The 22,252-nt window shown below is 41.5% G+C and overlaps 1 protein-coding gene across 9 annotated transcripts in view; it reads left to right on the top strand.

Annotated features, from left to right (window-relative positions):
- Positions 1-22,252, top strand: part of RBMS1 (RNA binding motif single stranded interacting protein 1) — a 213,652-nt gene that overhangs the window by 77,488 nt on the left and 113,912 nt on the right. For 4 of the 9 annotated variants that reach the window (XM_030916223.1, XM_030916224.1, XM_010379100.2 and 1 more), the window contains exon 1: positions 1,562-2,059. The exons of the other annotated variants lie outside the window; for them this stretch is intronic. Coding sequence is in view for 2 of the 4 variants with exons in the window: in XM_010379100.2 (XP_010377402.1) it covers positions 1,991-2,059 (69 nt within the window). In the remaining 2 variants the exon portion in view is untranslated. Of the gene's footprint in view, positions 1-1,561; positions 2,060-22,252 lie in introns of those variants that run through there. 9 annotated transcript variants of the gene reach the window in all.

Consider the following 22,252-nt stretch of genomic DNA (forward strand, 5'->3'; position numbering starts at 1 on the left):
CGTCTTCTATTTTATACTCGTGCTTGATAACTTGCAGTAAAGGGTCGTAGTGAGAGGAGACAGCAAAAGGGCAGTCAAAACAGTTTTCTAGCAGAAAATAGTTCCAGCAGATACACCAACTTTCAATGAATGCTCATTATACTGTGTTTGATATTTAATCACTTTAAAGGACAGATTTTTACGTGAATTTTGCCTGGCAAGTTCTTACTCGTCCATTGTGCACCTAGCACGGTGCCCGGAATAAGTTACTTTGCTTTTTTTTTTTTAATGAAAAGAATTCGGAATTACATGTATGTTTTATACGGTTATTTTTAATAGGTGAGGCTTTCCAGTTATCTGGCTGCGGAATGTTGGAAGAGCCTGAGTATGGAAGGGGTTCACTAAGTCACCAGCAGGATATCTAGGATGAATATTTTTTCCAGTTCCTCCCAGCTAGAAAAGCCTTTGAATGGCCACAGCTTTGCCAGAAGACTTCATTTCCACAGGGGACACTGTTTTCCTTAGGGAAGCCAGAAGGCCTTCACTTTTTAGACAAGTTAGGATTTTTCGTAATCATGGCAGATGAGCCTTTCCAGGAAGGTATTAAGAGACCAGAAACCAAGGAAGAACTCTGTAATATTTACTGTGGCGATAGTATTCTGTAAAAGTCACCGTGGAACAGGCCAATTTGAAGGATGGCAAGCCCGTCCCAGTGGCTTATCCAGAGACCGCAGGCTCTGCCAGTCCGGGCTGCCATGGAGGCCTTCTGCACTGCACAGGTTCGGGGCTTCATACGTCCACGGAAAGGTGGTCGAGAAAAGGGACAGCTTGAGCAGCCTTAGGTCATTTACATCGGGAAACAAAGGGAAGTCCCTCCTCCCTTTGTCTCTTTTTTTGCCGAGTTTCTGTGTCCTTCGAAGAGAACACATTTGTGTCGCATCTAATAATTAACATAAGGAAGGATTACACTGTTCCAGTTTTCAGGGAGAAAGGTTTACCAAACCGATGCCCTTAAATGATTTTCGTTCCTTGATATCATCTTGAAGGAAAGCTGGTAAACTCTGGCTTAGGAATATAACAAAACTTTACCGATCGTATTTGGGTGAGGGGCTGGGGAGTGGAGAACTGTTTTCCTCTGCTAAAATTTTAGCGTGTGAATCGGGGGATGGAGATGTGCAGAGGTTTGACGGGAGGGTCGTGTGTTCGATGAAGTAGGGGTGATTGTCCGCACCTTTTCTTGAAGAGTGGCGAGGGGGGCCTAGTTTGAAGGTGAAGAAGACAGGGAAGACCCAGGTGCTAGAGTTTAAGCGACGCCCTTAAAAGGGGCTTTGAGCCGGGGTGCAAAGCTGCCGCTGGTGCTTAGGAAAGAACCGAGGGGGAAAAAGAACAGAGGAGGGGGTTGGCTACTCCGAGGAATGTGCGGCATGCGGGGAGCCAGACCCAACCATTGCACCAGAGCGGGGGCGCCGGCGGCTCCCCGGGCCGCCCGGCCCCGGCTCCGGCCCCGAGCCTGGGAGGAAGAGCACGGGGGCCGGGCGGGCGGTGGGGCCGCAGGCGCCGCGCCCAGCGGGCGGGCGGGGAGCCGCGGGTGGGCCTGGGCGCGGCGCGAGGCGGTGCGCTGCCGCCTCCCCGCCCCCGGCCGGCGCGCTCTCAGGGCGGTGGTTGAGGCCGCGGTAGGTGGGGACGCGGCGGCGCTGCTCCTCCGCTGCCGCCGGGAGAGTCGGCGACGCCGCCAGCTCCGCGCGCGAACACCCGTCCATGGCACGCAGGGCGGCGGCTGCCCCAGCTGCTCGAGACTCGCCCGCCGCCGCGCCGCACTTTTAGGCGAGTGCGGAGGTCGAGGGCGGAGGGGAAGTCTGCGCGGAGCTGCAGCCCCCGCCGGCCGCCGCCGCGCGGCGAGAGGGAGTTCCCAGAGCTGCCGCGGCCCCGGGCCCGGCCGGCCCCCTCCTTGCGCCCTCCCCCTCGCGGCGAGGCTGCCCCGCGCCGGCGCCCGCACCCGCCGCCCGCAGCGATGATCTTCCCCAGCAGCAGTGGCAACCCCGGGGGCAGCAACAACTGCAGGACGCCCTATCGCAAGCAGGTGAGGCGGCGGCCGGGATGCCGCGCTGAGGCCGGCGAGCCCCGCGTTACAAAGGCGGCCGCGCCCGGGGGCTCCTCGCCTCCTCGGAGGGACCGGCTGGGCGGTGACCTTGTTTCCCAGGAAGGCAGCCCGCGGGGACGGCTCGGCCGGCGACCTGAACAGGGGAGATGTCCGCTCCCCCGCCGCCGCCCGGGCCGGGCAGGTTGGGAAGCGGAGGAAGGGGCAGGGGCGGAGAGGCGGTGAGGGCAGAAGCGCGCCGGGCTAGGGGCTTCACCCAGCTCTGCAACAAGTTTGGGTTTTTCCCGAAACCTTTGTGTGTAGCGGAGTACGGTAATAAGTCGTCTTGCTGGTGTGCAGTCTTCGCTTGGAACCTCAGAGAACCTGTCTGATTCGTAGGAAACCCGGAAGACGTGTGTGTGTGTGTGTGTGTGTGTGTGTGTGTGTGTGTCTGTCTGTGTGTGTCTGTGTGTTTGTTCGCGCGCGCCCCCCTCATTTAAAGAAAAAAAAAAAAGAAACAGGAACTTCTACTGTCACTTTCTCAAGGTTTTCAGTAGCACAGGGAAATCCTGTGACATCCTAGTTGCAGAAGATACTTGGATATGCCTGAGTCATACACATGCTCTTTCCTATTTTAATACCGTTTCATACATTTTTTAACAGATTGAACTCCAAAGCCACTTCAGTGGTTAGATCACAATCCCCTGCCGGGAAAAGGAATGGAGCTGGGAGCGTATAGTTGAGGCCTTTTGTTTTGTTTTTCATCTTTGTTTTTAAAAGAAGGTTACTGAAGCCATGTTGTGATACATCTCACAGAGCCTTTCAGCAGCAGCAATAACAAAACCTAGGTTTAAGTTATCTAAAAAATGTGCAGGTCTGTTTAGAAAAGGTTAAACTGATTTAGAGGTCAGTGGCAAGATGCTTGTTGAGAAAACAAAAACAGGATTGCAGATATTTTTCCTGCATAATAAATCTCTTGTCTACATCCTTAGCCACTGAGACAAATCAATTAAGTTATTATCCCAGTAAGGATACAAGCGAACTGTAGCCTTCCATGCAGACAGTGGCTCTCTTAAGATCACGACCGATGACAGTGATGCCTGGTGGCTTCCCTTGAAGTGTTTACAGGATTATTGATTATGTTTAGGTCTTGTTGTCAGAGTCATTCTTTGTGTGTGTGTGTGTGTCCTAGCATAAGTATATTTGCAAGTATTTTGGCAGTGTCAAAAAGAAATGTTTTCTGCCTTCTGGTCTTTGGTTCTTTTCTATGTTAACTTTCCTTTAAAGAGCCAGTACACACACCGTGGTCTGTGTGTCCTTGATGTGGAAGTCCATGGAACTTTTACCTGGGTTAAGAAGTTCTTTCCTTTAATTAATTAAATAAATAAAATCTCCATTTGTGACTCCGCTGAAGGATATGCTAAGATAGTCAAGATTCCGAAGCAGGCGTCTCGAAGTCATTTCATGTGGCTTCATTTAAAAGAAATGCTCTCAGATCCAGTACACTTACATCAACTTCATGAATGCGACCAATTTACAATAAACATTCCCCTTGCAACTCCTCCTCCCCCACCCACCTCACTCTACCTGAAAAGATGGCTAATTATGTTAGGGCCTTGTGTATTCATTTATTTGTTGTCAAAACCCGGCGGGGTGTTAGCTCTGAAATGGGGAAATGGCTCTGAGGGCGAGGCCTTTGGCTGTGAGGGGCTGGAGGTTTTGTGTGTGAAGGAGGGTAGCCTGCTGGTCTGGAGCACGCTGATAAGATGCTCTTCTTTTCACAGGGCTCTCCTTAGATTCAAAGACTAAAAGGACTGACTGAATCAGAAAAACAAACAGACTTTCTTTTTTTCTATAGGCAAAGAAAGAAATGAATGTGTAGGCATTATACAGACACAAGACCCCGGGTACCAGTGGTATTTGAGTCAAAGGTTTCTTTTGTTAGTATTTAGCCATTCACTGGGAAAGCACACTTCCAGCGCGGGGACCTGGTTACCATGAGTGACTTTGTGATCTCATCCTGGCTTAGGCTAAATGGGAAGTCTAATTAATGCTTTTTTATAAGATTTTGTGATGTTAAGCTTCAACCTTGCAGTTCATATTAGTTTGTTCATTTTGATGAAAGAATTGGCAAATTTTAGGTATGTGCTGCAGTTTGATTTTAGTCTAGAAATACATAATCAACTGTTAGAGCTGATCTCAGATAATCTGCCCGAAGGAAAAAAAAAATGGAATGTAAGGAATACTTTACAGTCACCTTTAGAAAAAACACTGTAATGGTTCGGAATCACACTTGCATTATACCTACATAATAGTAATAGCTAACTTTCAATGAGTACTTCACTACCTGCTGATTGCTGTTCTGAATGTTTTTGGCAGATTAACTCATTTAGTCATCTTGAAAGTCCTATGAGGCAGGCAATATTAGTATATCCATTTTACAATTAAGAACACTAAGGCATAGATTTAAGCAAATTGCCCAAAGTCTGTACAACTCAAAAGTGCAGAGCCAGAATTTGAACCTGACAATCACTCCCTTCAAACCACCACACTACGGCTGCCTGCCTACATGTACACCTCAATAGAAACCTATAGAGAGTTTAGTTTATCTGCATCATCGCCCATCACCCTTCACATCTCAGAAGTCCAGTTTAGGAATTCCTCTCACCTTTTTGGGGAGGGAGAACTTGTGAGCTAGGAGGTGAATGATGAAGTAAATGGATGATACAGATGGTAAGTTTGTGAGTTTGGAAGCAGCATTGATATAAAAATATGGCTGTATTGAATGACTGTACAACTCTTAAAGCTTTTTACATTTTACATACACAGTCATCTCTCAGCATCCGAGGGAGATTGGTTCCAGGATGGCTCAAGTTCCTGATATAAAATTGCATAGTATTTGTATATAACCTATGTACACGTCTCGTATTTTTTAATCTCTAGATTACTTATAATACCTGATACAATGTAGATGCTATGTAAATAATTGTTATACTGTATTATTTTCCAATTGTTTTATTGCTATTTTTATTGTTTTTCCCAGAAATATTTTTAATCCACAGTAGGTGGATGCAGAACCTCTTTATACAGAAGGCCGACTGTGTAGGAGTGAGCTAGTTTCAGTTAAAGCAGAGGTGGTTGGTACTCATCCCTCACCTGCCCCCACGTAGTATAGCCAGGGCATCAGGGAGTACTGATCTCTGGCATCATCTGGGATCAACAGGATTTTCCTGCCTCACAGGCCTGTGAGCACATTAGAAATACACCTGCTCAGCTCAGGTCAAAGTGAGAAGCTTTTGAATGGAGTGATAACCCAGTAGGCAGTATCTAGATAAAGATGATTGGTTCAAGTCTCAGTGGACAATGTGTACGTTCTGTTACTGAAGTATATGGTGTTCATTAAGCAAATCCAATCTGATTATATGAAAAGAGCGCCCAGAAACCAAAATGAAACCATTTATCAGGACTTTTGTAGTTGTGAAAATATTTGTGTGTTTTAAAGCAAAAGAAGTGATTTATACTCAAAGGCTTTTAGATATAGAAAATTGATATTTTCATTTTTCCTTTGTGTTGTTTCTTGAATTCTTTTATTAGCTACTCCTCTTCCTGTTTCCTTACTTCCATTTTGGAACTGCTTTCTTGAGATAGTTAAGTTACAATCCAACCATACTTTGGTTTCTGCACATTGTGGCATGTAGGAGGGCCTTTTTTGCTGAATAGTATGTTGTCCTAGTGGTTTCCAGTAGGGTTTTGGAGGTAGGGGAGTGAATGCAAAATTCTCCTGCCTGTGTGTATGTGTATGTTTATGTCTGTGTGTGTATTTCTTTTTCTTTACAAATGATCTTGTCCTCCAATAGTTGTACTTGTTAAATGTTGCTAACTTTTGATGAGGGAAGTACTTATCTTTCCAGTTTAAGTAGATTTACATAGTTTACTGCCTTCTTCAAGATTAACTGGGTGTAGCTGCACGTGAGGAATTCAACAGTGATTCAGTGTTTGGCCTTGTTTAGAGGATGACATACAAAGCTGTTGATTAATCCTCTTCAGACAGTTTCTGTTCACAGCAATTTGTGTTTAGTAGATTGGGTTTTGTTAAAGTTTGAAGATTAAACTTGTGCATAGAAGATATTTAAATGAACACTGCCTGAAACAGTCCCAATTTGTTGTTGTTGTCTTAAAGTAAACGTTTTCAAGCTACAGAAATTGGAGGTTTAGGGGAGAGTAGCAGAAAGGTAAAGTGGTATGTATAAGAAAGGTCTTGGCCCATTTTTATGTTATGTTATCTCCGTGTATTTGTGATCAGGTAGGATCTATGAGTCATGATGATGATGTTTTAAAATCTGCCCATACATAACCATTTGAAAACTGTACAATTCATCATGACTGTCCACTTTTTCTGCTAGGGACCCATTTTGGCATCTCATTACATGGTCCATAGTTCACTTCAGGTTTTGAACATATTTCTAGTGTTTTGCTTTTCCTTATTTTCAGAGATTACTGTCAGCTGGGCTCACCATATATTAGTAGTACTTTTATTTTTGAGACCTTTCTTGGTCAAGAGGGTAAGAGCCTATCTGATCCAGGTTTCTGAGAATTTATTTATAAAGTACTCAGCCAGTAAATAAATATTTTAAGGATGTATAAACCTCAGTCATATTTAATCTTCATAGCATCCATATAGAGAAGGTCTGGAGTTTTGAGGCAGTGACATTAAGTGGCCTACTGGTGAAAGCTAGGTCCCTGGAGTCAAGGGCTGTGTTTGCTACTAGGAAAAAGAAGGAAAGCCTGTCAAGAACAGCTGTGGCCTCACTACACTTGTCTTTACGTGGCCTCCCAAAGACATGTGGCCCACAGAGTGTCCAGATTTCAGATGTGGGAGTTGTAGCTCTTGAATGTATTAGTGTTTTTTGTTTGTTTTATAAATACTTTCACAGATAACATACTAGACACTGAGTTAAATTTGAATTTCAGATAAACAGTGAATAATTTTTTAGTATAAGTATGTCCCAGATTTTCATCATACTGCATTTTAAAATTTGCTAAATCTAGCAACCCTCTCTCAGGGAAATCCAGTTCACTTTTTAAAACTAGTTATAAAAAAAATCATGATAATAAGACATACTATTCTTACTTTTTCCACTGAAAATTTTGCCCCTTCGCATATTCCTTAGGCCCTGATAACAATGCACATTTCACATCTTACCTTCTTGATGTGAAATGTGCATTAAATGATGTAAATGTGCATTAAAATGTGATGTGAAATGTGCATATTTGGTCCATGCTTCCACCTGCACTCTACCTAATTGAAAGACTATGGCTTAAGTTCTGGCTCTACCATTTGTATGCTTTTTCACTTAACCTCCCTAAGTCTGAGTTTCTGCTAAGTAAAGATAATAGTGCCCACTTCACAGGGTTGTCGTTGTTAATCCTTCTAAGGTGCTATTATTAATGTCCCCACAGAGCAAGCAACAGCGGGTGGTCCTAGGAGACTTCTGTGTGGTCTAGGGAGACCTTGACACGGTCGCCTAAGAATGAACTGTGTTTACAGCCTCTAAGAATGGACTGTGTTAGAATGAGAGGCAGCCTGAAAAAGGGGTAAGGACCTGAGGTTGAAAATGAAATTCTCAACCACATTTTTTTAAAAAAGGAAAGTACCAAGAAGTAGAAAAGTGGATCCCACCATATTTTTAAAATAGTTGGTCATGGTTTATGCTCTGGATAGCAGAATTTGCTTCCTCTCTGGGGAAGACTTTCAATCCTTTCTTCTTTATTTCATGCAGATATATTAGGAAGGTAAAAACAGCATTGATCATTCTTATCAGTGAAAAATGCTACTTTTTAATTTGCTGGAAAACAGATATGATTATTAGTAGATGCATGATCGTTTCCTGAATTCTTTCCTTTGTCTTGTTTGTATATTTGATTTTCAAAGATATTGTCTTTGCATTACTCAGAAAAATAAACATTTTTTTTTTGTCCTTGGACATCTGTAGGTGTTTAGTGGGTGTTTGTTTTTAAACTCGCATCTGTACAGAATGCTTTGCTTAACACATTCTAAAATCTTGGTGTAAACTTTAAAATAGTATAGAACACATTGTGAGGAAAGGAAGAAAGCATTTCCTGGAATTAGGATAAGGTGGAAGAATTAAATGGAATAAATGTAATCCTGGACTAAAATAAAAATCAGTATAACTGTTGGGATTTAGCACTTACTATAATAGCAGCAGCAAGAAACTTGGTGTTACGCAGAACAGTACCCTAATAAATAGAAATCAATGTTGGCTCTGCTTTATTCATTTAAACATATGGAATTTCATAACAGAATAATGTAAACTAGAGATTATCTTTTGTTTGTCAATTGTATATGCAATACAGTCTCAAAAATGTATTTTTAAAAACTGGAAGGAAATATGCCAAAATATTAATAAATGGCTTCCTCTGCTATAGAATCACAAGTGACTTTTTTATGATCCTTTACATTTTTTACAACCATCCAGTCCCTCTTGTCCCCTACAATGAGTATGCAGTTGTTTGGTTATCAAGAAAAAGTGTGAAAAAAACAAAACGAAACAAAAAAACCCTAAAAAATTGTATTTTTAAAATTTCTCAAAATTGTGGTGAAACCCCAAAGAATTCATTTTGAGAATTTCAATCAAGCATGAAGGTACTGCTTGTTTCTAATGCCTGAGTTTTGAGGGGTGGCCCTTTCCTATTCTTTATGTATTATTTTTGTTTCCTGCAAACTCCTCTACTACCTTTTTAGAAATCACTTATTTCTGACAGATACTTTTTATACTTAATAACTTAAAATTTTCCTATTTTTATACATATTTTAAATAGGCCTTCTGTACTTTTTAAAACATTTTTAAGGCACAAATTTATCTACATGAGTTACTGAGGGGGAAATGTAGCTATATATGTGAAATTTCATATTCTAGATTACTTTTCAGGAGAGTAGCTATTCTAAATATTCTAAATATGGAGGCATTATCACACTCACCTGTTTCATTTGACTTACAGCTGTTTTGTGGACAGATACATTTTCTCCACATTTAATTTCTGTATTAAATGTGACAGACAAAGACTGTCCTACCTATGTTGGAATGCTTTGGGTTTATTTTATTATGAAAACATGTGATTGTCTTCATTGCAAACTTCCTTTTTGGCTCTTAGCTTCTTTTTTTTTTTTTTTTTTTTTTGTCATATATGTGTTTGTATTTTTCCTTTTCTTTCTTTCGTTTGTTAAATTTAATTTAATTTTATTTCCAGTTCCAGGATACATGTGCAAGCGTTTTGCTTTTTGAAAGGGCAGTGCAGTGGGAGGTGTGGCTTCTTTAGAGGCTTCTTTAATATATAATGGAAGAGTAAGGATTTCTGTAAGAAGTACAAGGTACGGATAATGTCAGCATTGTAGAAGCAGTTGATAGTGTATAACCCAGGGGAGTTTTCAGTGTGTCTGGAGAGTTTTAAGTGTGCACTGCAGAGGGTGCAAAGCTCCAGAGCAAGAGGGGGAGGAAGGAGTGCTGAAGAGAGGGAAGGGGAAGTAGGGGCTAAGAGAGAAGAAAGCACTATTACCTTGTCCATTTCTTACTTTGCTAGTTGATGTTATCACTTTACAAAATGGGTTCCAGTCTCATTGTTTTGGTGCTGTGTATGTTGGGAGCAAAGGTGTAGCCTCATTGTTTTGAATGATCTCAGATTCTTACATCTCCCCTTTTTTCTTAGTTATCAATCCTATCATCATTTTCTTTCTCTGTTCTAAGATAAGATCTCTTTCTCTCTCTCCTCTTTGGAGAACTGCCTATAAAAATCACCTTTTTGGAAGACCATTTGTGATCAACCCAACCCTACCAATTCAGATATTCTAGAAAGTATTTTGGCTCTACTTTGTATTCTCAGTTTTATATGTTAAATGTATCAGACCAGTTCTAAGAGAGTGAATAGTTCTTTTGTTTAACTGAAAGTTTAACAGGGTCTCAAAAACATTGAGTTATAATTAATTGAGTTGTAGGTGTAAGTGATTGTTTTTTAAAAAAAAGCAGACAGGAATCCTTGCGAAGTAAATGGGTAGCATGCAGGAGATAAGACTGGTGCACATTAGGGGAGAAGCTGGGCAGGGAAACCAGCTAGCTAGTTGTTAAAACAGCTGAGCGCTGGTGAGGACCCAGAAGTCAGTTAAATTGTAGGCAGGAGGAGTGACCAAATTTTATAGATATTCAAATACAGGAAGCCCTTAAAATTGTATGCAAAATGTGCATACATTGGCTATTTCCTGGGTAGAGATTCATAGCTTTCATCCATTTGTCAGAGGGATCTGTGTCTTCCAGAAGTTTTCGTGACTGCATTTGGAAGGAGAGGGAGAAGGACTTGACTGAACTTTCTAACTCAGGAATCAGGATAATTGGTTGCATCATGGAAGGTGACATTTCAGGTAAAAAGAACATTGATTCAGCAAAGATTTGAAGATAGAAAACATGGGCTTTATCAGGGAAGCAGTGGGTAGTTCAGGTTAGGTTGACTGCAGGGTAGAGTTTGAAGAACAGAGGCCAATAGGAGCAAGCTTGTTAAATTGGGTGAGAGCAGAGTCTGAGTTTAGAAGGTATTGTCTCAGTTGAAATAAAGACGTGAAATGTGGCAGTGTGAATGTATTAAATAGAATGGATTCAAGATATTGTGTAGAAAGAATTGACAAGATTTGGCTGGTGGCTGGCTGGATGGGGAGGGGAAGATCTTGGGAATAGACCATCATAGGTTTCTAGTCTTAAATGATTGGGAAAATTCAAAGTTACTGCAACCTTTTTTGCTCTGGGGCTCAGTGATGAGGAAAAATCCAGCCTTTCTATTACAGGGATTTTCTACATTATTATTATTATTATTATTTTGCTGTTAAAATAAATTGGAGAGGGATTGTTGAATTCTGATACTCAGTGTCCAGACACCAGGGATGCATAATACCCTGCAGTGTTCAGGTCAGTTTCTCATAAGGAAGAATCATCCAGCCTAAATGACTAATCCCACCCCCCTAGTGAAAACCACTTGAAGTTATTTTGGTTGGGGAGATGGTTATGTTTCTTTACCACTCCCTTGAGATTACCTTGAAGTCAGAGTAGAAGCTGACTCACATGTCTGCATGGATTTTCGTGTTTGTCCTGGATTGTCTCAATCACATTGTTACATGGCAAATTTCATTCTTAGTAATAATATATGTCATTCATAACTATACAGTCACCTTTAACATCTATAGTCCAACAAGTACATTGGTTATATTAAAACATCTCCCACCTCAAAGGAATATAGAAGATGGGCAGGTAGAGTGATGAGTGGTTTAGAGTATTCAGCCTACCAAAATAAAAGAGTTTCTGGGGAAAGGCAGTGAGTTTGGTTTGGCCATTTTAACTTGTCCACGTGAATTACACATTATTCTTCCCACTTGCCATCCCAGGCAGAAATTGCTAGCAAGCAGTTAGAGAACTGGAGCTCTGAGGAAGAAGCACAGAAACTTCTCAGACTATTGGTGGAGCACTGAGAATGGATTAAAGCACTCTGAATGTGTCAAGACAAGAGATGGGACAGACTTTGGGGAGCACAGATTCTATACTGGGCAGGAGTAGCGGGGAGCCTTAGGCAAAGTAGGGGGAAAGAAGTGGCAGAAAACTGAGAGAATCCAGAAGGTGTCACAGAAGCCAAGGAGAACAAAGTTTTAAGAAGAGGTGGTCAGCTTCGTTAAATGTTGCCAAGAGGTCAAGAAAGACAAAAGCCTAGTAAAGGGCCATTGGAAATATCCATTGGGAGGTCTTTGTAAGCTTTTGAAACAGAAGTCTCAATGGAGTCCTGTGTGTGTGGTGGGACAGGAAAGAAGGGTGGAGGCAGGGGTGGGGGAAGCACATTCCAAAGGGTTTAAAGAGTGAATGAAAGAAGAGGGTGTGTCTTTAGGAAAATCAGATGCCAAAGAGAGAGTTTTTTTCCTGAAAATTTCAAGTGACAACCTAGAGACAAAATTATTTCAGCATCTGACTGTGTTTGTAGGTAGAGCAAGGTGCTAGAAAAAAGAGGGAATATTTGGAAATAGGGCTTACTTTTATGAAAGGTTGAGGCAGGATTAGTCTTATCGGAAAGGGCTCCTTAGAGGTCTTCCTGACAGTGATTACAGGAAGGAGAAAGCGGGTTATGCTAGAGATGGCAGGAAGGCCAGTGAAGCTCACCTGTTTATAAAAGCTTAGGACTCAGTAAGGAAGCAAGGTTGTCTGTTCAGATTCTATAAAATAAAAAAGAGATTTTCAGTTTAAGGAGTATGACAAGACAAAAGATTTGGAATAATGCTCTTGAGAATTTGGTGAGCATTCAAACAGAGGTGAGTGCAAGGATGACTTAAGCAGTAGTAAGGACTCATGGGAGTTCGGAATATGAGTTGGCATGGTGTCTTGACCCTCCATCAGCAGTAAGTACGGGAAAGCATCTGGATAATGGGTTTCTATAGGGTTTGACATTGGTAAGATGAGTGTGCTGTGAAAATTGAGAGCACTGTTACAAAGGCTAAGGAAACAGGTGAAATCAAGAAAGACAATGAGCTTTTGGGATAGGGAGGGGCATGGAGAGTCTGATAAGATCCTTCCGCCTAGGGGAAGTCCCCGGACCTTGAGCAGAGAGTACCACGTGCATGCGCAGGTAGACATTCCCCACGGCTGGGCGCGGTAGCTCACGCCTGTAATCCCAGCACTTTGGGAGGCCGAGGCCGACGGATCACGAGGTCAGGAGTTCGAGACCAACCTGACCAACATGGTGAAACCCCGTCTACTAAAAATACAAAAAGTATTCAGACTTGGTGGCGCCTGCCTGTAATCCCAGTTACTCAAGAGGCTGAGGCAGGAGAATTGCTTGAACCCGGTAGGCGGAGGTTGCAGTGAGCCGAGATCGGGCCTCTGCATTCCAGCCTGGGCGACAGAGTGAGACTTCCTTCGTCTCAAAAAAAAAAAAAAAAAAAAACTCCTTGGGAGAGAGAGGTGAAACAAACAGGCTACTTCAGAGAGGAAATTCTGAGATAAAAGCCTTGAAGGTAGAGTAATCCCGGGATCCTTACCTTGTGGACTTGTTTGGAGGATTAAATGAGATAGTACATAGGGGTCTGTCTGGCACCTAGTAAGAACTCAAGTGGTTATAATTATTAAGATGAGATTCTTGTATAAATTACACCTCCCTCTAACTACTGTTGTAATATTTGTATAAATCAAATCATATTTCAAACAGATTCCAGCAACCGTGACACACAAATCAAAATAAAAATGTTAATTTTTTTCAACTGAACCACATGGCCAACGTCGGTTTAAAAAAATTTCACCATCAAACCATTTCAAAACACAGGTTGCTTTTAAAGAAAAAAAGGTGGACATTGGTGTGGATCCCAACTCTATCACTTGAAGGGGCATTTCTTAAACTTTCTGGGTCTTAATTTCCTTGGCAGCAAAACCAGGGATAATAGTTACTCAGTGTTATTGAGATGATTACATGACATCATCTGGGTGACAGCACTTGGCACATTACCTGGCACAGGTACTCTGGATGCTTCCCTTCTTCCTTGGGGTGTCTCCTAATAGGTCAGTTTATACAAAAGAGGATTTTGGAGGAAGGGTCAAGGAAAGCCTACAGTTATAATCGTGAAAGAAAATTGTGATCATTCTGTTCATTAGCCAGAAATCCTTGTGATGAGAAAGACTTGTGAGGATTATTATATCTATCCTTGCTTCTCAGGGTTAAGTGTCAAAAGAGTTAATGTAAGATAAAGTGCTTTATGATGTGTGAACACTATGGAGATGTTATTACAGTTTCTGAAATAGATGCCCTCAACTATTATGTGAGCATTTTCCTTCTTTCAGCATCTGATTTTAAATTCAGAAGTTTATTGTTCAAAGCTGCTTTCCTTAATTGTGTTTACTAAGGTACACGGATTCTATTAAAGGTTGAAAGTGTTTGAGGAATTAAAATACTCATTTTACAAAGAAACTTCGGAAACACTACATACTCTGTAGTATTGTCCAGGAGAGTAAAAGTGTAAATTAGCAGTAAAAAGTCTTCAAGAAGTCCTACAGTGGAGATATTTGTCTGACTTTATGCATTTCTTTATTTTCCTAGAATTAATTGATCATGGAATACATTAGTTTTAGAATATTTACTAATTATAATCATGGAACAGTTTGGGAACCACTTATTTAAAAGAAGGTTCTGCATTTTAGTGTTGGAAGGGACATTAGAGATGATCAGGTTCAACCCCTTTAATTTACTCCTAATTAAAATCCAGAAACATTGAGTGATTTGTTTAAATTCTCACAGCTTGTAAAGCTGGATCTTCTGACTTTTACTTAGTGTTTCACCATCCTACCTTAAAATCTTTGTTTTTCCAAGTATGGCACACACTTGCACTAATGTTTTTCTAATGAATGTTAGAGTATATCATTTTTTTAAAAAATCACTGATAGGACTTCAGAATTGTTTTTATGTGAGGTTTTAAAAATCATTCTCTGAACAGAGTAGGCCTTTAGCAATAGTAAGTTGCGTGTTAACTTCAGGCAAAATAAACTAGTATCTGCCAACTCTCATTTCTTTTTTTGCTTTTAATTTCTCCTCTGTTAAGGTCAATTTTTCCACCTGTTTTATTGCTTTTTAAAGCATTTACAAAGTCAAGATAGCTGACTTGAGAAATCAATCTAGTTTAAAATGTCAGTGATCTGGAAAACTCACACATTCTAATAATGAATATTCTTTTGTCCTCTAAATTTGTTTTGTCTTTCTCATATAATTGGCTGTGGGTAGAAAAATTTGCATACTTTCAGTCCCTTCCTGCCTGACTTATTACAGCATGCAGAATTTACTCTGTGGTTTCTAGGTGTAAGTTCCTGTATAGAAGAAACCACAGTTAGGACTTTACAACCCTGCTGTGGAGAAGGCTCATCTGTGAGGAACACACTGCTATGTGTTCTTGAAAATTCTGAATGGCCGCTTGATCATCCTTTGTTGTAACAGATAATCCAGACTAAATTGTTCACTTGTACCATTTAAAAAAAAAATCTATATTAAGGTTCTTAGTTGCACAGTCCAAAGAAAAGTGGGTGGAAGTCTATCGGTCTCCCTCACCAACTGTTTCTGGTGTCTACAACATGAAATTTTATCCTGAATGAATTCTACGATGTGATACTAGTGTTTCGGATGAAGTGATCTGAAGGAATGTTCATTATATAATGTGTTATTACAAAAGAAGTGTAGTATACTAGGCCAAAAGGACCCAGAGATCAGCTTTTCCCAGTACTCGTTGTAGAGGTGAGAATGTTCCAACATCACATAGCTTATTTGTAACAAAACCAGGACTAGAACCCATGGATCCTGACTGCCAGTGAAGCTTGGCTATTTTCTTTTTTTTTTTTTTTGGAGATGGAGTTTTGCTCTTGTTGTCCAGGCTGGAGTGCAATGGCGTGATCTTGGCTCACTGCAACTTCCGCCTCCCAGGTTCAAGTGCTTCTCCTGCCTCAGCCTCCCAAGTAGCTGGGATTACAGGCATGTGCCACCACACCCGGCTAATTTTGTATTTTTAGTGGAGATGGGGTTTCTCCATGTTGGTCAGGCTGGTCTCGAACTCCCGACCTCAGGTGATCCGCCCCTCCCCCCCCCCCCCCCCCCGGCCCCAAATCCCAAAGTTGCTAGGATTACAGGTGTGAGCCACCACTCTCGGCCAGCTTGGCCATTTTCAACCAAATTCAGCTTGTATTATCATTCATTCAGTCAATATTTTAGAGTACATTTTGGGCCAAGAATTGTGTTAGGCCCTGAGGGCAGTAACAAATTAGTAATCCTATTGTCAACCTTACAGTCTAAGAGAGAATATAGAACAAGTGTATAAATAACTATGTAAGTTAGAAATTAGTGCCATAAGAGGTTCAGATATTTAAGAAGTGCCTAGTAAGAACCTGTCTAATTTGCAGCTGACATGCTACAATTTACCTGAATTTTGACCCTTTTTCTTCCAGGTCCATTTGATTTGACTCCTGTATAGAAACAAGGTTCTCAATGGGCTGTTTTGTGTTGATTGTCACCTTAGAGTTACTCTATACTTTAATTGACTCTATTGAACTGCTTATTAGGATACTAAATTAGAATAGAGGAAAAAAAGGAAATATATCTTCCATGTTCTTGACATCAATTCATTGCGAAGTTTGGTTTTATTTCTTTAAAAGGGATGCAGAAAAACTGCCAAGCATTAAGAGAAACTTAAGCAAAAAGAAAGATAGTACTTAACATTCTAAGAGGTCCTTTCTCTCTCTCTTTTTTTTTTTTTTGAGACAGGGTCTTGGTTTGTTGCCCAGGCTGGAGTGTGGTGCAGTGGTGCAATCATATCTTACTGCAGCCTCAACCTCCCAAGCTGGAGTGATCCTCCCACCTCAGCCACCCAAATAGCTGGGACTACAGGCACACACCACCACATGCAGTTAATTTTTTTATTTTTTGTAGAGATAAGATCTCACTGTGTTGCCCAGAGTGGTCTTGAACTCCTGAGCTCAAGCAGTCCTCCCACCTTGACTTCCCAAAGTGCTAGAATGCCCTTCCACTTTTTATTGTTCTCTTGTCAAATGTGTGAAATAGGATTGGAAAATAGTACTAGTGGAATTGGGATTATTGACAATCGAGAGAAACAAGCAATAAAGGTTTATGTAGGAATTGCTCATATATTTCATACACTATCTATAGTTGAGATCAGCAGATTTTTTTCTCTGAAGGGCCAGATAATAAATACTTTAAGCTTTGTAGGCCATAAGATCTCTGTCACAATTACTCAGCACTGCCTTTGTAACTGGAAGGCAGCCATAGATAATATATAAACAAATGGGCATGGTTGTGTTTCAGTAAAACTTTAAATACAGAAGCCAACTGCGGGCAGTATTTGACCCACAGACCATCGTTTGCAGACCCTTGATGTATAGGATCCTTCTTTGTTGACACTTTTACCAGAAGATGCACAGAAGGACTTGAAAGAAAATGAAACCCAAACCAGATGATAATACTTATTAGCACCATCAGTATAGGTAGGTAAAAAATAAAACGAAGTGAAGGTAGGTCCGATTCATAGGTTTGGTTAAAAGGTATTGGATTAAGAGCTCAATCTTGACTAGATAGTTCTTTTGCTTGGTTCTGTTTGGGGAAGCATCCTTCATACATCTGTGTAATCATTACTACATTGGTTGTTAATTAATTAATTAATTAATTTGGGGTTTTTTTTGAGACAGAGTCTCCCTCTGTCACCTCCCGGGTTCAAGCGTTTCTCCTGCCTCAACCTCCCCAGTAGCTGAGACTACAGGCACACGCCACCACGCCTGGCTAGTTTTTGTATTTTTAGTACAGACAGGGTTTCACCATGTTGGCCAGGCTGGTCTTGAACTCCTGACCTCAGGTGATCCGCCCATCTTGGCTTCCCAAAGTGCTGGGATTACAGGCGTGAGCCACTGTGCCCAGCCCTACATTGATTATTTTTGTTTTGAATCCCTAAGACTTGTCCATAATTCTGAAGTAGTGAGACAGAAGGCCATGGTAAAATAGAAGTTGCATCATGGAAGCAAAATATTAATGTTTTTCTTTAAAAAATATTTTATGGCAAAATGTGTGTTTTACTAGTCAACAAGACAACCTGGCCCAAGCAGACTACTGAAGCACCTGAGTATTAGTTTGCTAGGGCTGCTATAACAAAGTTCTGCAGACTTGTGTTTCTTAAACACAGAAACTAAGTTTCTGTTTTGGAGGCTAGCATTCTGAGATTAAGGGGTCAGCGGGACCATGCTCCCTCTGAAGGTGCCAGGGAAAGATCCATTCCAGGCTTCTCAGCTCCTAGTAGTTCTTGACTTGAGGCAACATAACTCGTCTTCACATGACTTTCTCTCTGTGTGCCTGCCTGTCTGTGTCCAAACTTCTCTTTTTAAATAATGGTACCAGTCATACTAGATTAGGTCCTCATTTTAACTTGATTTCCTCTGTAAAATCCCTGTCTCCAAATAAGGTCACATTCCAAGGTACCAGGGGTTAGGACTCCAGTCTATCTTCTTGGGTGCATGCTGTTCACCCCATAAAATGTGGTACCAGAGACATTCAATTTAGGCAAAATTCATCAACTGGGCATATCGTTGGACCTGAAATAAAGGCAAAATACTTAATGACTCACTTGTGGTCACTTTAGCTTCTATAGCAGAAGTATTACATTGGTGGCTCTGTTGTACATAATGTATATGGAAATGTTATTTTTTTTTTTGATTGTTGTTTTTAACTTGCAGTTAGAAGATATTTCTTTACAGAAATATTAATAGCTTAAATACGTTAATGGCTATGGCAATCTCCACTTCCGTTTATAGCCTTCAAGGGTCCTGAGTGACTGCCTCTTTCTTCCCATGCTCTGCTTTGTGCAAGTTCATACCTGCCATTCCAGCCAAAAGTTCCTCCTTGCTTTTTTTTTTTTTTTTTTTTTTTTTTTTTTGAGATGGGGTCTCAGCCTAGGCTGGAGTGCAGTGGCATGCACATGGCTCACTGCAGCCTCAACCTTCTGGGCTTAAGTGGTCTTCCCACCTCAACCTTCTGTGTAGCTGGGGCCACAGACGTGTGCCACCACACTCGGCTAATTAAAAAAAAAATTTTTTTTTTCATAGAGATAAGGTCTTACGATGCTGTCCACGCTGATCTCAAACTTCTGGCCTCGAGTGATCCTCCTGCCTCGGCCTTCCAAAGTGTTGGGATTACAGGCACGTGCCATCATTCCTGATCCCTTCCTTTCTTTCTGAAGTCTTTTTCCTTCCTCTCCTCCAAGCTTTTGTTAGGCTACCACAGAACTCCAGCGTCCTGTCTTCAAGTGTGTGTCCCTCTTTTCTTTAAGTTGAAATTCAAGGTCTACCTCTTCCAGGCAGATGATCTCTTTTTTTTCCTAAAGTTCTTGCTTTTTATTACATTAGAACAATTCTGATGTGATGGGTTTCATCCACCACATCTCACTTGGGGTGTGTAGGTGGGTGGAGTGGAAAAGCAGTAATGCCTGTTGTCTTGAGAAAGGGATGGGTTGCACCACTACCCATTAAGGTATCAGGTTACCCTTGGGGAATGGGAGTGAGTTCTTGTAATATTCTTGCCCATTTGTAGGTTTGTTTTGAAAGCTATTACAGAGCTGCAATTCTGTAAGAATATGAAGGAGCATTAAAACTTAAGTTTCTTGAGTCTTGTGTAAGAATTTTAAGATATACATATGTTTTATTAGAGGGACCTCTCTTTGGTTGTTCTCAGCCTTCACTTTTTTGTAAAATTTTCTCCTTTTTTTTTTCCCTGCCAGAATACTGAGGACACATCTTAGATGGCATTGATTAAAAAAATAAATAAATAAATAAATCAAAGCTAGTGATTTCTCATTATAAAAGGATTCCTCTTTATATGGTTGTTGGTTAATTGCTGAGGTTTGTTTGTTTGTTTGTTTTTGTTTTTGAGACACAGTCTTGCTCTGTTGCCTAGGCTGGAATGCAGTGGCACAAACTTGGCTAACTGCAACCTCCACCTCCTGGGTTCAAGTGATTCTCCTGCTTCAGCCTCCTGAGTAGCTGGGACTACAGCCATGTGCCACCACGCCCGGCTAATTTTTGTATTTTTAGTAGAGATGGGGTTTCGCCATGTTGGCCAGGCTGGTTTTGAACTCCTGACCTCAGGTGATCCACCTGCCTTGGCCTCCCGAAGTGCTGGGATTACAGGCGTGAGCCACCATGCCCATTCTGCTGAGTCATTTTTTAAGTTTTTGTTTGGGTATGTTTCTCATTACCAACTAGATTGTTTAATATCTTTGAGCACTGGAACCTCTCTTTGTAACACAGCGTTTTTGTATTTCATGCATATTTTGTGGGCATAGCATTTTCTGGTATTTTTCTCAGGCTTTCTTTAAAAATCCTATTTCCTCATCGCATTTCAAACGTGGATTTGCTCGTATCAAATTTTTCCAGAACACATCCAGGGTGTGAAGTTGGGTATACTTATCAGTCATTATCTCAGCAAGAATTTGTCAGTGTGTGACAGTGCTGTGTGTCAGGGATGCACCTATAGGTGCTCCACCCTTTCTGATTAAAATGAGGTCATTGGGTTGACCAGGACAGCTGTGTTCTGAAATTTTTGCCACAAACAATCACGTCAACTAAAGTAAGGATGGAGACAGTTTGTGAGATGAGCACATGTGGAAATGACTCCATACCCGAATAGGAACAGAAAGATCTGGCCTGTCACTGAGTGGGTGGGTGCTGTGGAAGGCCTCCCCACAGGGAATTTATCCCAGCAATTTGTTTATCCCAAAAAAGTTTTTAGACCTGTTAACCTAGGAACTCCCTACATGTCAATTAGAGGAGCCATGAAAACCTCTCGCATCGGAGGGAGGGTTGGTTAGAAGTGTCAGTTCAGGGAACCGGAAATTGCTTGGCTCAGCTGACACAAAAGAGGATCTGAAGGGTGCGGGCAGAGAGCAGGCAGTTTTAGAACCAGCAGACACATTTTCCTGCTGGGGAGTGACAAGTCAAGTGTCATTTGAAGAGTTGAAAGGTGGACTCTGTGTGGAGCAAGGGACAAGATGGGACTGCTTTGGGAGTGGCACAGACACAGAGCTAGAGTGCCCAGACGACTACGATTAGCTGTGGAATCCCGTGGAGTAGCCCTTCCAGAGTAGCAGGGACACTGGGTCTCTGAATTTGAAAGACTCGCTGTCTTGGTTTTACCCCTCACCATACCACCTGCATCAGAAACTTCTGGGGTGCTCATTAAAAATGTAAACCATTGGGTCCCTCTGTCGCTGGCAAAACAATGTGGGGGGTGCATTTTAGGCTATCTAGGTTACCTGGAATCTCACTGAAGGCTAAGGACCACTGGGTGAATTATTCCTTAAAGAGTGGTTGCTCTGTGTGTTTGAACCTTTCAGTGATGAAGAGTGAACTCTCTTCTAAAGCGGTGATCTTTTAAGTCCGGGGTGATGCAGGCAGGAAATGTAAATAGGTGCCAAATAGAGAATGACAATCTTATGAGTAACTGAGTTAAAATCAAGTCCAAAGAAAGATTGGGATAGTTTGCTTAGGGTTGACGTCAGAAAAGCTAACAGCACATGTTCCTTGGAACCCTGTTTGGTTATAGTACCGGAGCAGCTGGATTGATGCACGAGAGCCATTCTGAGTTCCTCTGGGACACTGGAAATGGTTTCAGAGGTCAGCCTGTGGACATACTGAGCCAGCTAAGATGCCAGAGCCAGGCATAAACGTCTGGGTTTAGATGAAGCTCTCTGAAATCTAGGATAAGGAGAAGCTTTTTCTTTTTTTTTTTTTATTTTCTTGTGTAATATCTGCCATATAATTTTTTAAGTAACTGCCTGGTGGGGTGGCGGTGTATGCATTTGCACATTATAGGGTGGGAGGATCTGTCTGCTTTGTTGGGGAGGCTGTGACAAAAAGGAGGGATTCCTGAGTGTATATTGAGCCCAAATACTGTGAGCGATGAGAATGAGTTTCCATTTTCTTTCTTTTTGTTGACCCTTTTCCTCACCCTCTCTGCTGTACACAGAGTGGGCAAGACCGTCATTTGCAGCAGAGACAGGAAAGGTTCCAGGGCTTGTGCCACTGCAGAAACCCCTTCCTCCCCTGAAACTGGTCAACTGTCTAATCAGAGAGGCACCCAGACCATGACGTGGCTCCTCTCTCTGCCTCTACTGCTCAGCCACCATCCCTAAAACCTGCCAGTTAATGCTACTTTTAGGAAAAAACATTTAGTGATTAAAAGCTCTTGCTAAAATGTGGAGATTTACCGAATTCTTATTCATCCCTCCTAAGGGAAGACTGCAAAACAAAACAAAAAAAATCATTAAAATAAAAAAACAAGATACTGTAATGTAATCTCACTTGCCTCAGTCTTTTCCCATTTATTAGCATCACCGCATCCCCAGCTGCTGCAGTTAATAACATTTTGAAATTTTTAACTTCTATACTGACAACCATATATAGGGCTCTTGAACAGCTAGAGGGGAAAGCAGCCAGGAAAATCAAGGGGTGGGGACAGTCTTAGAATTTGATAAACATACAGTGAATATCCTGTGATCAAATTGGTTGAAAGCAGCAACTTATACACCATGTAGAAAACATGCTTCCCAGTTCTTCAGCTGACACCTAGCTAGGA

The sequence above is a fragment of the Rhinopithecus roxellana genome, chromosome 14, assembly GCF_007565055.1.
Source record: "Rhinopithecus roxellana isolate Shanxi Qingling chromosome 14, ASM756505v1, whole genome shotgun sequence".
Classification (NCBI taxonomy): Eukaryota; Metazoa; Chordata; class Mammalia; order Primates; family Cercopithecidae; genus Rhinopithecus; species Rhinopithecus roxellana.